Genomic DNA, 17,016 nt, shown 5'->3' with positions numbered 1-17,016 from the left:
TCTTGATAAGTGCGGGTGTCAGGGGTTACGGGGAGAAGGCAGGAGAATGGGGTTAGGAGGGAGAGATAGATCAGCCATGATTGAATGGCGGAGTAGATTAGATGGGCTGAATGGCCTAATTCTACTCCTATCACTTAACCTTATGACTTATGTTAGCGAGTCACCTTTCTCCAGGAACTTGTGCATATCCACCAGTCACAATTGTGCTTTAAATGCCTTCAATAATACTCACAAAGTGGGTCATTTCTATCAAACCGCAAGTCATGATACTATAGAAAACAATATTTCCCGCCTGGGGTCAACATCTGATCACTATTTAGACTAAAAATGTTACGATATGTCTGCTGCAGTAGTGCTCCTCCTTGCAAGGCTATTGAATATCTCTGAGTGCTACAGATGATTTACAATTAGTGCAGTGTTTGCGTGGAGAGGAGGGGGGGGGGGGATAGAAGCTGCTTAGATCATACATTTTGTTCCTGACTCCACTGCCCATCACATTCTGCAGCGTTTATTTCCGTGTTTCAGAGCTGTACGCTTCACTATAATATCTGAGACTCTTTCTCGAATCACGACCGAATTTCCAAATGTATGTCCCCGGTCGTAAATACACAGCTGCTTCACGTCAGCACTCACAACGCAAATGACAATGGAGTTATTTACTCCAAGTTATGTTGAGAGTAACTATCACCTCCTCACGCTGGCTATGAACCAGTATAATTTGATGCAGAATGGAGTAAACAGTCTACACCAATTCCCCAGCCATTCCTTCCCAGAAATAAAGCCCCAGCTCTGGCAACTTGATAGCCTCTGGCAAAGACACTAGCTTGCAGCATGGTTGATTGCTGACTTGTGAAGCCTTCAGCCTGGGTGGACCTGATCCAACTGAAAATGATCATTAAACATAAACACTCAGCCAACCTGTATTTTCAGGGTTAATTTTACTGTAACTGGAGGGGGGGGGGAGACTGTCATAAAGCTGCTGTACATGCCACCCAATACTATTCTCTGGAACTCCACATGGATGGAACGCAGGTGGGATATAAAACATATTTGGAGTGGGACCATCAATTTGTGCAAAACCTGGATTAAAATATAAACAGAAAATGCTGGAAGTACTCAGCAGGTCCGGCAGCACCTGTGGAAAGAGGAGCAGAAACAACATTTCACAGCAAAGACATTTCACCTGCTTTACTTTCCACAGATGCTGCCTGAACTGCTGAATAATTCCAGCATTTTATATTTCTGTCAGATTTCTGTTTGTTGATGAGTCTTGTTTGCAGTTTATTGCACACGACAACAAACCTTGATTTTCAATTACAATTTTCCAGATGTCAGGAGGGGTTAAATAATTTTAGATTATTACCTCCTTTACTTTGCATTTGTACGGAGAACTCCCTTGTATTATTGTGTAGGAAGGAAGCTGCTGGTTTACATCGACGATAGGCACAAAATGCTGGAGTAACTCAGTGGGACAGGAGAGGAGAGGATAGGAGAAGAGAGGAGAGGGGAGGATAGGAATGGAGAGGAGAGGAGAGGATAGGGGAGGAGAGGAGAGGAGTGGAGTGGAGAGAGGAGAGAAGGGAGGATTGGAGAGGAGAGGAGAGAAGAGGATAGGAGAGGCGAGGAGTGGATAGGAGAGGAGAGGAGCGGTGAGGAGAGGATAGGAGAGGCGAGGCGAGGCGAGGATAGGATAGGAGAGGAGAGGAGAGGAGAGGACAGGAGAGGAGGGGATATGAGAGGATAGGAGAGGATAGGAGAGGCAAGGAGAGGAGAGGATAGGAGAGGCGAGGAGAGGAACATTGGTTCCGAATGGCCTACTCCTGCACCTATTGTCTATAGTCCATTGAGATGAAGTGTTGATGGAGTTTTACATACCGGGTGCCAGTCTCCACGATGCCAGGATGGTGGACAATCTAGCTGATTGCAGGCCTGTACTTCAGGGGGCTTTGGATCCGAACATTCCTCCTCAGCGACTCTGACAAAGTCCTCCAGGTGGTGTGTCACCGTTCGTTTGCAGAAAACCTCCCTGGTTTGCAAGCCGACCCCACAGGTTGCACTGCATTGTTTCCACGGTCTGGAGTCCCATCTGATAAAGTGGAAGAAACATAGTGGTTGGCACATGTCCGCCAGCAAGATAATATACACTCTCATACCAATGCATAGATGTGGCTGCTGAAGTTTTCATTAGTTCAGATTTATTTGAATAGATTGTCGATAACTTGCGATGGAAGATCTAATCAGCTGCAGCCCTGCAACAGAATGAAAACCTGGCGAGGAGTCTCGGAGTTTCTACCTCGGGACAACAGAGTGCAAATTCACTGTAGGTAATAAAAAGATAAAGGTCAAAGCTGACGTCACACTGGCTGCACTAGAGGATTTCAGTTGATAAATCTCTGTAATTTACTCCCGAACACAATCCCCTGCCTATGTTTCTAAGCTGTGTGCAGCAGCAGCAGCAGCTCAGAAATAGCATTTCAGCAACAAAACGTTGCATTGTTTTGGAGCAAGGGAGATATTATGACTTCTGAATGGCCGACTAATTCTCAATTGGTCCTTGCAAGATTCTTCGTAAAAAACTGATCCAAGAAGCAGGATGTCCTGGAATGTAAGGTACACAAAATTGCTGGAGAAACTCAGCGGGTGCAGCAGCATCTATGGAGCGAAGGAAATAGGCGACGTTTAAGGGCCGAAACCCTTCTTCAGACTGATGGGGGGTGGGGGGGAGAAGGAAGGAAAAGGGGAGGAGGAGGAGCCCGAGGGCGGGCGGATGGGAGGGTGGGAGGAGACAGCTAGAGGGTTGAGGAAGGGGAGGAGACAGCAAGGACTAGCAAAATTGGGAGAATTCAATGTTAATGTCATCCGGACGCAAGGTCCCCAGACGGAATATGAGGTGCTGTTCCTCCAATTTCCGCTGTTGCTCACTCTGGCAATGGAGGAGACCCAGGACAGAGAGGTCGGATTGGGAATGGGAGGGGGAGTTGAAGTGCTGAGCCACCGGGAGGTCAGGTTGGTTATTGCGGACTGAGCGGAGGTGTTCGGCGAAACGATCGCCCAACCTCCGCTTAGTCTCCCCGATGTAAATCAGCTGACATCTAGAGCAGCGGATGCAGTAGATGAGGTTGGAGGAGATACAGGTGAACCTTTGTCGCACCTGGAACGACTGCTTGGGTCCTTGAATGGAGTCGAGGGGGGAGGTGAAGGGACAGGTGTTGCATTTCTTGCGGTTGCAACGGAAAGTGCCCGGGGAGGGGGTGGTGCGGGAGGGAAGGGAAGAATTGACGAGGGAGTTGCGGATGGAGCAGTCTTTGCGGAAGGCAGACATGGGGGGAGATGGGAAGATGTGGCGAGTGGTGGGGGGTGTCCTGGAATGTAGCTGGGAGAATGAGGTTAAAATGAAAGTAGCATAGGATCATGTGGAAATCTGTTTAGTTTATTGTCACGTGTACTGAGGTACAGTGAAAAGCTGTGATTGACACTAAATGCTGCAATAACTCAGCGGGACAGGCAGAATCTCTAGATAGAAGGAATGGGTGACGTAACGGGTCCTGAAACCTGAAACGCCACCCATTCCTTCTCTCCAGAGATGCTGCCTGTCCCGCTGAGTTACACCAGCATTTGTGTAGATAGATAGATAGATAGATAGATAGATAGATAGATAGATAGATAGATAGATAGATAGATAGATAGATAGATAGATAGATAGATAGATAGATAGATAGATAGATAGATAGGTAGCCTTTTATTGTCATTTTATTTTATTTTATCTTCAGTATAACCAGCATTTATAGTTCCTTCCTGTACATTTTGGGGTCCTTCTGATTCTCTGACTTGTTCTAAAGATTTTGGGTTTTTTGCACATGTGTCTGTGATGGAAGGAAGAATCTCAAGCCCGGACTGTTAGAACAGTTCCATCCCCCACAGATGCTGCATCACCTGCTCAGTATCTCCAGCATTCTCTGTGAGGACGTGTAGCTTTATAGCAGAGGTGGTGCTGGCTCAAAGGGCCGAATGGCCTCCTCCTGCACCTATTTTCTATGTGTCTTTTTGCTTTCAATGCTGGAGTTTTACCAACGCTGAGAGAACACAGATTCTACCACCTGGTGTCTCTGTAGAATACAAAATCAGTGCTTGGTCACTGAACAGAGTGAGGTAGAAGGCAGCTGTAACATAACTCTGGCCCAGGCAGCTGTGGGTGTGAACTCACGAGTAACGCAGTCCACCTGCGCTCAGCCCGCCTGAACCAACCTGATCTCCCGGTTGCTAAACACTTTAATTCTCCTTCCCATTCCCACACTGACCTTTCTGTCCTCAGTCTCCTCCATTGTCAGAGTGAGGCTAAACGCAAATTGGAGGAACAGCATCTCATATTTCTCTTGGGCAGCTTACAGCCCAGTGGTATGAATATTGATTTCTCTAACTTCAAGGAACCCCGGCATTCCCTCTCTCTCTATCCCTCCCCCACCCAAGTCGCACCAGCTTCTCGTTCTCACCCAACAAACAGCTAACAATGGCCTGATTCCTTTATCATCGTTTTACTTTTTTGCTTATCTTTCATTCTTTGTTCTTTATCTCTCAAGATTATCGTCTACATCTCTCGTTTCCCCTAACACTAACCAGACTGAAGAAAGGTCTTGACCCGAAACGTCACCCATTCCTTCGCTCCAGAGACGCTGCCTGTCCTGCTGAGTTACTCCAGCTTTTTGGGTCTCTATGCTGTTACATTTATTGATAATGAAATAATGAAATCACTACTGGCTCGAAGGGCCGAATGGCCTACTCTTGCACCTATTGTCTATTGTCTACTGTGCCAGTGAGAGATATTAGCTGTGTCTCAGGCTCCAGGATCTTTGTACTGAACACTTTTTATGAAACAGTAAAATATTTTAAAATGATTATTTATTAAATCTTCAATAGCGGGCGGCAGTGATTTACGTATTTATTCTGGGATGTGAGGTCGGCCATTTAGGACAGAGATGAGGAAAACATTTTCACCCAGAGAGTTGTGAATCTGTGAAATTCTCTGCCACAGAAGGCAGTGGAGGCCAATTCACTGGATGTTTTCAAAAGAGAGTTGGATAGAGTTCTTAGGGCTAACGGAATCAAGGAATCTGGGGCAAAAGATTCTGGATGATCAGCCATGATCATATTGAATGGCAGTGCTGGCTCGAAGGGCCGAATGGCCGACTCCTGCACCTATTTTCTATGTTTCTAAGATGCCAAAGCCAGGTGGTGGGGGTGAGGAGACTTTGTGCATAGCTGCACCCCACCCACACTGGGCTTTTATGAGGGATTTTGAGAGTTTGTCCTCAAAGTGATAGATGATAATTGTGGACGCACACAAACCAACCTGCCTTCCACTGACTCCATCTACACCTCACGCTGCCTCGGCAAGGCCAGCAGCATCATCAAGAACCAGTATCACCCCCGTATTTTGGTATTTTGGTACACATACTAATTTATTTTGAAGCCCCCAATCAGGAAAGTTAATTCTACTAAAAAACAGTAAATCTGTCTTTAATTTGACAAATAGTTATGTTCTATTGTAAGCTTACACTACAACAGAGCAATTTACAGAAGTCAATTAAGCTGGGAAACTGCGCGTCTCTGGAGTGTGGGAGGAAACCGGAGCACCTGGAGAAAACCCACACGGTCACGGGGAGAACGTATAAACCCCGGGCCTCTGGCGCTGTGAGGCAGCAACTCTACCGTTGCGCCACATGCCAGCCATCTTTAGGATTCCTGTCAACCTTGCACAAAAACTAACAGCAACTCATTGATACAAATCTACATATTCTTGTGATTATTCTAAACATACTTTTCACATTATCTCACTTTCAATGTCACAAACTAGCAAGACTCAAAGACCACGCAAACATCTGATGGGCTGAGCTTACCAATGATTATTGCTGATAACATGTCAAGGAATGGACTAGCTAGTGAATGGTTTGAGTTATAAGGAGAGGCTGGATTGGCTGGGTCTGTTCTCCCTGGAGTGTAGGAGGTGGATGGTTGACCTTATGGAGGTACATAAAACCATCAGGAATATGCCTGCTGAAGAGCCACAGTCTATTCCCCAGAGTAGGTCAATGTAAACCAGGAAGGAGCAGTTTTAAGATGAAAGAGGAAAAGATTTGAAAGCGATCTGGTTTGGGGCAAGTATTTCACACAAAGAGTGGTGCGAATGTGGAATGGGTTGCCAGAGGAAGTGGTGGAGGCAACTGTAATTACAACATATAAAAGACATGTGGACAGTATTACCTGGATAGAAAATAAATGGCGGGATCAAAGGGTCCACTAGTTCCAAGCGGAACAAGCTCAGTTATGCGACGGAAATCATGGGCTCATAAGTTCCTTGGGAATTCGGCCCATCAAGTCCATGCCGCCTTTCTATCAAGGTTGACATATCTCTCCCTTCTAACTCCATTCTCCTGCCTTCTCCCCATACACGCGGTTCAGTCTGAAGAAGGGTCCTGATCCGAAACGTCACCTATCCATGTTCTCCACAGATGCTGCCTGACCCGCTGAGTTACTCCAGCACTCTGTGCCATTTTTTTTTGTAAGCCAGCATCTGCAGTTCCGTGCGTCTACCTCATGCCCCAGTCACCTTGTTTCACGATTGTAGTGTTTTGTAATTTTAAACAAAACATTAAATCTCTTCTTAGCTTCCTGCACTTCACTGAAAAGCAGCTTCTCGTGTCTTTCAGCATTGTGCTACAAGCTCAGCGTTAACACGGTGAATCTCAGCTACAAACTACATTTTGCTACACTGGCCTTCATAGCAACCATTAACATTGGCAGAGAGGAAATTATCGGTTTAAGTGATAATGCAAATAAACTGTGGAAGATTGTAAACTGCACCGCGACCTTGCCAACGTTTCTGTATGTTATTATCACTTATTTACTTGTACTTTCTGTTGCCACTGATCAACTCCATATTTCTGGCTGATGGTTTTGGCACTTTTTACCTGGACTGTTATGTTTATGAACTGCTTCCATTCATCTCATTATTCCTGCCCACTTGTTGTCACGTTCCATCACTGTGCTTCCCCCACATTTATCTATTTAGATTGCACTGTTTGTCCTCTAGAAATTAGCCTCTAGCAAGATATTTATCAAAGACATGAAGATTCATTTATGTTACATCAGCCATGTAACTTTTATATATTCAGCTGGCTGCTGCTTCAAAGCAGTCCAAATAATTTGTCAAACATTAAGTTTATCCTTTCTGACTTCGACTAAACCAACAATTCCTAAATGCCTTGTTACGGCACACCAAATAATAAATTAGTCATAGAGTGTGGAAACAGGCCCTTCAGCCCATCTTGCCCACACTACCCAACTAGTCCCATCTACACTAGTCATAGAGTGATACAGTGCGGAAACAGGCCCTTCAGCCCATCTTGCCCACACTGCCCAACTAGTCCCAGCTACACTTGGCCCACCTGCCCGTATCACTGTAAACCTGTCCTATCCATGTACCTGTCTAAATGTTTCATAAACATTGCTTTGCGATAACGTGGTCCCTGCAAATTGACCGAGTTTACCTACAACTGACCATGTAGTCATGACTTTGTCTGTATGTCTTTCCTTATTGAACCAGTGTATTGGATTGAATGGTCTTCAATCAAATGTTGCAAATTCAGTGAAGAGTGAGGTCAGAAAATAGAGCAAAGGTCACAGGTAGAGCAGATCAATTGTGAATCAGTAACGGTCTCAGGAGCAAGTCCTCTCTGAAGATGATGCCACTAACATCATAATAAGAGATTTGCAGAGAAGTTGGAAAAGATGTACATGTTTGGTGGTAGACACAAAGTTCTGGAGTAACACAACGGTTTAGGCAGCACCTCTAGAGAAAATGGATGAGACCTTTATGTTTGGAACACTTCTTCAGACTGAAAGTAGGGGTGGGGGTGGGGGAGGTGGAACCCCTCGACTTTCAGTCGGAAGCAGGGTTCCAACCCAAAACATCACATCCTTTTCCTCCAGAGATGCTGTCTGGGTTACTCCAGCACTTTGTGTGCAACTTCAAGTCAAGTCAAGTTTATTCGTCACATACACATACGAGATGTGCAGTGAAATGAAGGTGGCAATGCTCGCGGACTTTTGTGCAAAAAGACAAACAACCAAACAAACTATAAACACAATCATAACACACATATTCGGTATAAACCAGCATCTGCAGTTCCGTCCACACTGACCAACATGCCCCATCTACACTGGCCTCTGCACACATCTGGCACAATATTACCCAAGTTAGAAAAAAAAGCATAAAGAAAGTAGATAGTTTGGCCACCGTCTTTGAATGTTCTTTTGTTTCAGGAACGAGTGGTTAGAGCTGTTACGGAGAGGAAGAAGGACTAAAAAGGATTTGTTCCTGGTGGTACCACAGGCAAGTGTACTCAACAGTAATGGTGGAAATAAAATGGTGAGTCATTGTCATTGTAGGTTTAGATACTTGTAGAAATAAACATGGAGAAAGATGCATTTCCAGTTGAATAAGTTATCTGTGCCTCAACATTTTCCCAGTTTTTATCCAATTATCTTTGATCTTGGCACAACCTCAAAATATGTTTAAAAAGACTGCCACTAATTTATTGAAGAGATGAGCAAAATGTTAAAGTGAATTCCTAAATTTTAGTCCAGAAACCAAATTTTGCTTTGCTAACAGGGAATATGATATGCATTACATGGTTGTAAAAACGTGTTAAACTATTAAATGAATACCAGACAGGGGCCTGAAATCTAGCTCATGGTGTTTATGCCAAGGAATCAAGTGGATTTATTGTTCCCCAAGCAGCCTCATATTAAACTACGATAGTTTTGGCATGACTTCAGTACACAGATGCACATTTATAGTAATTTTACAAACATTTCTTTGCAATATTTGCATTTAGATTGATACATTGATGTACAAGGGTTTTTGTATCTTGCTGTTTGCAGTCAAGGCTTTGATCCTTGATGGGACGATCAATGGGCAACAGTGGACTGGCATAACATGGTGACCACTTCACAAAGGTGGGGTGGGGGTGGGGAGTGGGTGGAGGAGGGGAGAGGGTGGGGGTGGGGGAAAGGGGAGGGTGAGGGTGAGGAGGTGGGTACGTCTACAGTATCCAATTCCATGTAACTGTTCAGCACTCACAGGCTACCCCATGTATATGTATTTGCTGGCCTGGAAGAATTTGTAGGCTATTAAATCTCAATTTAACAGCTTTTGAATACAAACATGATCAAGACAGCAATCTTTCTATTGCCCAAGTTATTGACTGGAAAGAATTATAGAACAATTGAATAATAACGATATCTCGGGGACATATTAATCAGGATGTACAGGAAGAGTTCCTTCAAAGTACACTTAACATTATAACTGTAATATCACATATCATGAAGAATGTATTATTGTTTTGTGTTCCACATCTGCTGGGCCAATAAAAGTTTATTTATGTTTTGTTCCTCTATTTTTCTGTTCAATGTCAAACTATAATATAATGCCAATACAATTTGTTTGCTGTTATCAGGAGAAAATCATCTGTTTTGGTACATTGCTGGTTTCTGAGATGACATAACTTTGTACTCAACTGAATATATTGAAAAGCATTTTGTTTAGGTTAGAGATCCAGCATGGAAACAGGCCCTTCGGCCCACCGAGTCCGTGCTGACCAGCAATCACCTGTACACTAGTTCTATGTTATCCCACTTTTGCACCCTACACACTAGGGACAATTCACAAAAGCCAATTAACCTACAAACCTGCACGTCTTTGGAGCGTGGGAGGAAACCGGAGCACCCGGAGAAAACCCATAGGGTCACAGGGAGAAAGTACAAACTCTGTACAAAATGTACCCGTTGTCAGGATCGAACATAGGTCTCTGGCGCTGTGAGGCAGCAATTCTACCGCTGCATCATCACGCCTCCTCAAATGTATTTACATGGTCAATATCACATTCCGTCCGTAATGAAAGAGAGTCCTGTGGTTTACATCTGAAGAAGCTGATCTCTGTTGATGGGCAGTTTACTAAAGCTGACCTTACTCTGGGTGAGGAAAACAATAGATGACCCAGTTTATCCCACTCCCACATGGCACCTACTGATACCACGGCATAGCACACATGGCAATGGCCCCAGGTGGAGATAGTGCTTGACATATATGACCAACGCTCACCGTTGAAGTCATGGTATTGAACTGTGCCATAGGATTGGCTCTACATTTGGGGAGATGGGTTATTTGGTAATGGGAAGGAATATTAAAATGGCTTCAGGTGGATGTTGCCATGACGGAGGGCCTGGGCTATAGGGAGATGTTGGGCAGGCTGGGACTTTCTTCCTTGGAGTGCAGGAGGATGAGGGGAGATCTTATCGAGGTGTATAAAATCACGAGAGGAACAGATAGGGTAAACGCACAGTCTTTTACCCAGGGCAGAGGAATAAAAAAACAGTGGACATACATTTGAGGAGCAGGGGAAAGATTTAACAAGAACCCGAGGGGCAACTTTTTTTATACAAAGTGATAGGTATATGGAACAAGCTGCCGAGACAGGTACGATCACAATGTTTACAAAGCATTTGGACTAGTACATGGATAGGATAAGTTTGGAGGGATATGGGCCATACACAGAGACTAGTGTAAATGGGGCATGTTGGGGAGCATGGGCAAGTTGGGCCGAAGGGCCTGTTTCCATGCTGTATGACGATATGACTCACACAGAGTGTGCTAATGCCTTACAACCATTGAACGATAGACTGAACAACAGATCATTCATTAATGGGTGTAAGAGTAATGCCCACTTCACATGTTGACTGTTGTCGTGTAACACAGGAAGTCACACTGCATTAGTTGGTTCAGCTCAAGGTGGAATGCACAAACCTGTCCCACCACTCCTGATAAATTTGCCACCTGTCTGATGAGCATTGACAAAATCGTAACGAATTGATGCAACTGGCTGCATCTGACTTTTGGTTTAGTTTAGAGATACAGCACGGAAACAGGCCCTTCGGCCCATCGAGTCCGTACCGGCCAGCGATCCCCATACACTGGCTCTATCCTCCACACTAGGACCAATCTACAATCTTTACAGAAGCCAAGTACGTAAACTTAAACGTATTTAATAAATACTTTATTGATCCCCTCAGGGAAATTCAGATTAAAAAATATATATATATTTGGAGTGTGTGACGAAACCAGAGCACCCAGAGAAAGCCCACATGGTCACAGAGAGAATGCACAAACTCTGCACAGACAGCACCTGTAGTCAGGATGGAACCCGGGCCTCTGGCGCTGTGAGGCAGCAACTCTACCGCTGCACCAATAATTTGATGAGTGCGTTACACTGAAGCACGGTTGCCAATAGGAAATTATTACCGACACTGATCACTAATATTCTTGGTGAAATTCCGTGGCAATGGGAGATGCTGAGGGGTTGCTACTGAATCCTGTTGTCATTGGTTCTCTCTCCAGACTTATAGTTATCATCTGTTTCAATTTTGTGCTTCAAAGGATTTTTTTCTGGCGTGTCAGCATTGCAATGACAATTTATCATCCAGCTACTGTTGGGCTTGGTGGAGGGGGAGCAGCTCTGGAGAGGATTATTTGCAGTGGTAGCTAAATACACACTTTATCAAAAACAGTCAAATATAACAGGTATGTGAACAGCTGGTGGGACAAAGGTTAGAGGAAGCAGAACCAATCTGTCTTTAATTCCATCTTCACACTTGATTGCTCGTTTGGCCCACAACTCTAGATCAATAAGACAAATCATGGCGGGTGTCAGGGGTTATGGGGTGAAGGCAGGAGAATGGGGTTCGGAGGGAGAGATGGATCAGCCATGATTGAATGGCAGAGTGGACTTGATGGGCCAAATGGCCTAATTCTACTCCTATCACTTATGGTCTTATGATCTTACGATCTTATGAAGAGGGATAAAGACTAATTCTGCTCCAAGAATTTATGAACTCATGCTCAATAGTTACTTCCCAGCTAAAGTCAGAAACAATTCATCTGGTCTTTACTACATTGCCATATCTGGGATCTTGCTCTGCTTTAAATATCTCCCATGCCTCCACATTATTCTCCTTTTAATTGGCTGTAAAGTGGTTTAGAATTTTCTGAGGTTGTGCCGGATGTTATATTAATGCAACTTAATATAACAGTCCCTCTTTTCTCTGCTCTTTCAATTCTCCAGTTCACAAATACACAGCGGTAGAGTTGCTGCCTTGTACTGCCAGAGACCCAGGTTCGATCCTGACTACGGGTGCTGTCTGTACGGAGTTTGTACGTTCTCCCTGCGACACATGGGTTTTCTGCGTGTGCTCCGGTTCCCTCCGGTTATCTCCCACCTTCCAAAGACGTGCAGGATCGTAGATTATTTGTCTTCTGTAAATTGTCCCTAGTGTGTAGGATGGAACTAGTGTACAGGTAATTGTCTGAAGAAGGGTCTCGACCTGAAACATCACCCTATTCCTTCTCTCCAGAGATGCTGCCTGCCCCGCTGAGTTACTCCAGCATTTGTTGTCTATCTACGGGTAAATGATGGTCGGTGCAAACCCGTTGGGCCAAAGTGCTTGTGTCTAGGCTCCACATCCAAACTAAACTAAGCATGTTGAGTTTGAATTAAGGTCCCGACCTGGACGATCGCCTGTTCATTCCCTTCACAGGTGCTGCCTGACCCACTGCGCCCCAGCAGCTCTTTGTTCGTTACTCAAGGTTCCAGCATCTGTAGTCTCTTACCTCTCCAACGCACATATTTTGTGGGAAAATATTAAATCTGGTGGGCTGCTGCCGACCATTATATGGCCGTCCAAATTTCAGAGATGCATATAAATGTCTTGCTGGGTGCAGCTCCGTGCCAGCGAACAAGAATGGGAATATCGCTTTTCATCCCTTTGTTCTGATAATTTATTAGAAGGTTAGAGTTGCTGTGGATTTACTCACCTATACCCAGGCCAACATTCCACCTTCAACCACCAGCTCAAACAGAGTCATTTGTGGGGAAGTCCAGAACCAGGGGCCACAGTTCAGGAATAAGGGGTAAGCCATTTAGAACGGAGATGAGGAAACACTTTTTCTCACTGAGTGTTGTGAGTCTGTGGAATTCTCTGCCTCAGAGGGCGGTGGAGGCCGGTTCTCTGGATACTTTCAAGAGAGAGCTAGATAGGGCTCTTAAAGATAGCGGGGTCAGGGGATATGGGGGGAAGGCAGGAACGGGGTACTGATAGTGGATGATCAGCCATGATCACATTAAATGGCGGTGCTGGCTCGAAGGGCCGAATGGCCTCTACTCCTGCACCTATTGTGTATTGTCTATTGTCATCACTATTTGTGATGTTGCTGCTGTTGTGTTTGATTACAGAGACAGGGTGTAACCATTTGTGACGTTTAGATACGTTGATGCAGGATTGTGACCTATCAAATACCAGGGGGGGGGGTGGGGGGGGGGGGGGGGGGGGGGGCATAGCTTTAAAGTAAGAGGGCCTGTTCCATGCTGTATCTCTAAATTTGTGTGTGGCACGGTGGCACAGCGGTAGAGTTGCTGCGTCACAGCGCCAGAGACCCGGGTTCGATCCCGACTACGGGTGCTGTCTGTACGGAGTTTGTACGTTCTCCCCGTGACCTGCGTGGGTTTTCTCCGAGATCTTCGGTTCCCTCCCACTCTCCAAAGACGTACAGGTTTGTAGGTAAATTGGCTTGGTAAATGTAAATTGTCCCTAGTGGTTGTAGGATAGGGTTAATATGCGTGGATCACTGGCCAGCGTGGGCCCAGTGGGCCGAAGGGCCTGTTTCCACGCTGTATCTGTATCTCTACATTAAATTCAACGCTGAACCAGTCTGAAGAAGGGTGTCCACCCGAAACGTCACCCATTCGTTCTCTCCAGAGAGATGCTGCCTGTCCTGCTGAGTTACTCCAGCTTTTTGTGTCTATCTTTGGTTTAAACCAGCTACCTGGTAGTTTCCGCTCCCACAATACAATGTCATCTTTCTCCGTGACTGTGGCTTTTAATTTTTGAGTGGAGGCGTTTCTGGGTGACGGACTCCTCCAGCTGTTGAAATACACTGCATTGTGGTCAACTGTGAGTGATATGGTTCTCATCGGGAGCCAGGACTAGAGAAATGGACCATTAATTGTATGTTTTGGTTTTAAAGTCAGAGTTTGATAACAGATACAAAAGCCTAATGGCATGAGATTTATGAAGAGGCATTTTGTGGCCCAGTAATCACTATTGACTGTGGACAATTGTTGGCCCTTTTTTCATTTTCTTCATTGTTCCAATCCCCAGACACAGATTAATGTCGCTGATCTTTATTTGATGTGTAATTTAACTCCAGCCAACTGGAAGATGCACAATGACATGAAAGATTGGCTGGGATATCAAGCAGGCAGCCCAACAAAATCTAAACTCCACCAAGAGTAGACAAGAAGTTTACTTTAGAGATAAAGCATGGAAACAGGCCCTTCGGCCCACCCAGTCCATGCCGACCAGCGATCTCCGCACACTAACACTATCTTACACACACTCGGAACAATTTACACTTATTCCAAGCCAATGAACCTACAAACCTGTACATCTTTGGAGTGTGGAAGGAAAATGGAGATCCTGGAAAAAACACACGCAGTCACGGGGAGAACGTACAAACTCTGTACAGAGTCGAACTGGTCATCTGGCACTACATGGAAACAAATCTACCACTGCACCACCGTGCTGCCGAATGTAGAACTTTTAGTTTCAAATCTATGTGATTAAATCCTCACTAAATCTCCTCATTTAATGTCTGAAATGAAAAACAATTGTTTATAAAATGTATTCAAAACCACAGGGCACCAATTCATCCTCGATCTAACTTGTTCTTCACAGTCACCGCCTGCTCCTCTGTATCTGCACCGTGGGTGAACACAGAGTGCTGGAGTAACTCAGCGGGTCAGGCAGCATCTGTGGAGAACATGGATAGGTGACGTTTCGGGTCGGAAGCCTCTAGATGGGTTGAACGGTTGTTCCTTTATCATGTATCTGCACACAGTAAATGGGTCGATTGTAATCATGTATTGTCTTTCCGCAGACCCAACAAAAGCAGCTTTTGTCGGTACCTCGGTACACGTGACAATAAACTAAACTAAACATTACAAAAATTATTTGTTTCAAAATTCACATTGTAGACAAATAGCAAGAATGATTCTCTGCTTAACCAGGAGAATTCAAAGCAATATATTTAATAAAGTACTGAATTAAAAACTTAGATATGCGAGCTGCCAATAGCGATACGTGGACAGTCTTAGATAAATTGATGGGATTCCTCATAAAAATGTTTTAATAATTTGCTCAACATATTTAGTACTTCTGGGAATTTACTGTTGAAATGTTATATGAACTGTTCGTGTGGGAAATCGTGGAAAAAAGCAACTTTTTTTTGAAAAGAAAGTAAATTGATCTCAACATTTTTTTGAGAGTGGAGTTTGATTATTTATCCTAATGGAGCTGAAATTCTTGGCAAGCAATTGAAATGAGTTACTGGAGAGTACTTAACCAGTGCATTAAAGATGGCAGTGACATTGTTCACGCCTAGTCTCCTGGGACTGTTTGTGTAAATAACTAACTTTATTTCCCACAAGCTAATCCATACAATCATCGAATTAATAGATCATAGAAGGAGCCACTTGCCCCGTCGAGTCCGTGCTAGCATTTAGAAGAGCAGGCCCATCGAGTGCTTTCCTGTGCTCTGTCCCTGAAAATTGTTCTTTGAATTGTTTTTTAAAAATCCTTTATTAATACTTTTGATTGGTTCTGCATCCAGCATCTTGCCCGTGCTGCCTATCCACTTTCCTCCCACACTCCAAAGAATGTAGGCTAATTGGCTTGGTAATAGTGTTTCAAAAACGTCCCTAGTGTGTGTAGGATAGCGTTAGTGTGCGGGGATCGTTGGCTGACACGGACTTGGTGGGCCGAAGGGCCTGTTTCCGCGCTGTATCTCTAAACTAAGCTTAATTTAATTGAATACATTTCTCATTTGATTAAGAACACGACGTTTGAAACAAAGAATAAAAGGGATTTAAAGTTTGCTGGAGTCTAGAAACAACATACCTGGCCGGGCAAGGCTGTGTACCACACACGCGCAACATGTGTGGAGGGCGCTTGTTATCATCACACAGACTCTCATCCACACTTTCCTCCGTCAGTTTATCACGACACACAACCACAGTTTCTTGTTTCCCTGATGTCGAAGATAAACATAGAATTAACAAAGGAATCACAAGCATCGCAGCAGTGGAATCAGATGACTATTAACGGTGTTGAAACAGGCCCTTCGGCCCAACTTGCCCATGCTGTCCAACATGCCCCAACAACACTAGTCCCACCTGCATGCGTTTTGCCCGTATCCCTCTAAACCTGTCGTATCCATGTACCTGTCCAAATGCCTTTTTAAACAGTGAAGCAAAGAATTTTGAGGGAACAAGGAATCTTTCAAATGGAGAGAAGGGTAATAATAATAATGATGGATGGGATTTATATAGCGCCTTTCTAATACTCAAGGCACTTTACATCGCATTATTCATTCACTCCTCAGTCACACTCGGTGGTGGTAAGCTACTTCTGTAGCCACAGCTGCCCTGGGGCAGACTGGCGGAAGCGTGGCTGCCAATCTGCGCCTACGGCCCCTCCGACCACCACCAATCACTCACACACATTCACACACAGGCAAAGGTGGGTGAAGTGTCTTGCCCAAGGACACAACGACAATATGCACTCCAAGCGGGATTCGAACCGGCTACCTTCCGGTTGCCAGCCGAACACTTAGCCCATTGTGCCATCTGTCGTTTAATGGAGATGTGTGGGACAAGTTTAATTTTACACAGAGGGGGGTGGGTGCCTGGAACATGCAGCCAGTGGAGGTGGTGGTGGAGGGCATTTAATTGTGGCATTTAAGAGGCTTTTAGATAGGCACATGGATGGGGTAAGGATTATACACAGGCAGCTAGATTAGTTTATCATGGCATCATGTTCAGCACAGACATTGTGGGCCGAAGGGCCTGT

The 17,016-nt window shown here is 44.8% G+C and overlaps 1 protein-coding gene across 1 annotated transcript in view; it reads right to left on the bottom strand.

Moving 5' to 3' along the window:
• The window catches only part of LOC116991698 (ADAMTS-like protein 3), a 272,285-nt gene that overhangs the window by 37,487 nt on the left and 217,782 nt on the right, over positions 1–17,016 (bottom strand). The window contains exons 17-18 of the mRNA XM_033050541.1: positions 16,066–16,195; positions 1,876–2,086 (exon numbers count right to left, since the gene is read on the bottom strand). Coding sequence (XP_032906432.1) covers positions 1,876–2,086; positions 16,066–16,195 — 341 coding nt within the window. The remainder of the gene's footprint in view (positions 1–1,875; positions 2,087–16,065; positions 16,196–17,016) is intronic.

This window comes from Amblyraja radiata, chromosome 34 (assembly GCF_010909765.2).
Source record: "Amblyraja radiata isolate CabotCenter1 chromosome 34, sAmbRad1.1.pri, whole genome shotgun sequence".
NCBI classification, from domain to species: domain Eukaryota; kingdom Metazoa; phylum Chordata; class Chondrichthyes; order Rajiformes; family Rajidae; genus Amblyraja; species Amblyraja radiata.
Note: the sequence above shows the minus strand (reverse complement) of the source record. Positions and strands in the feature narration are given on the sequence as shown.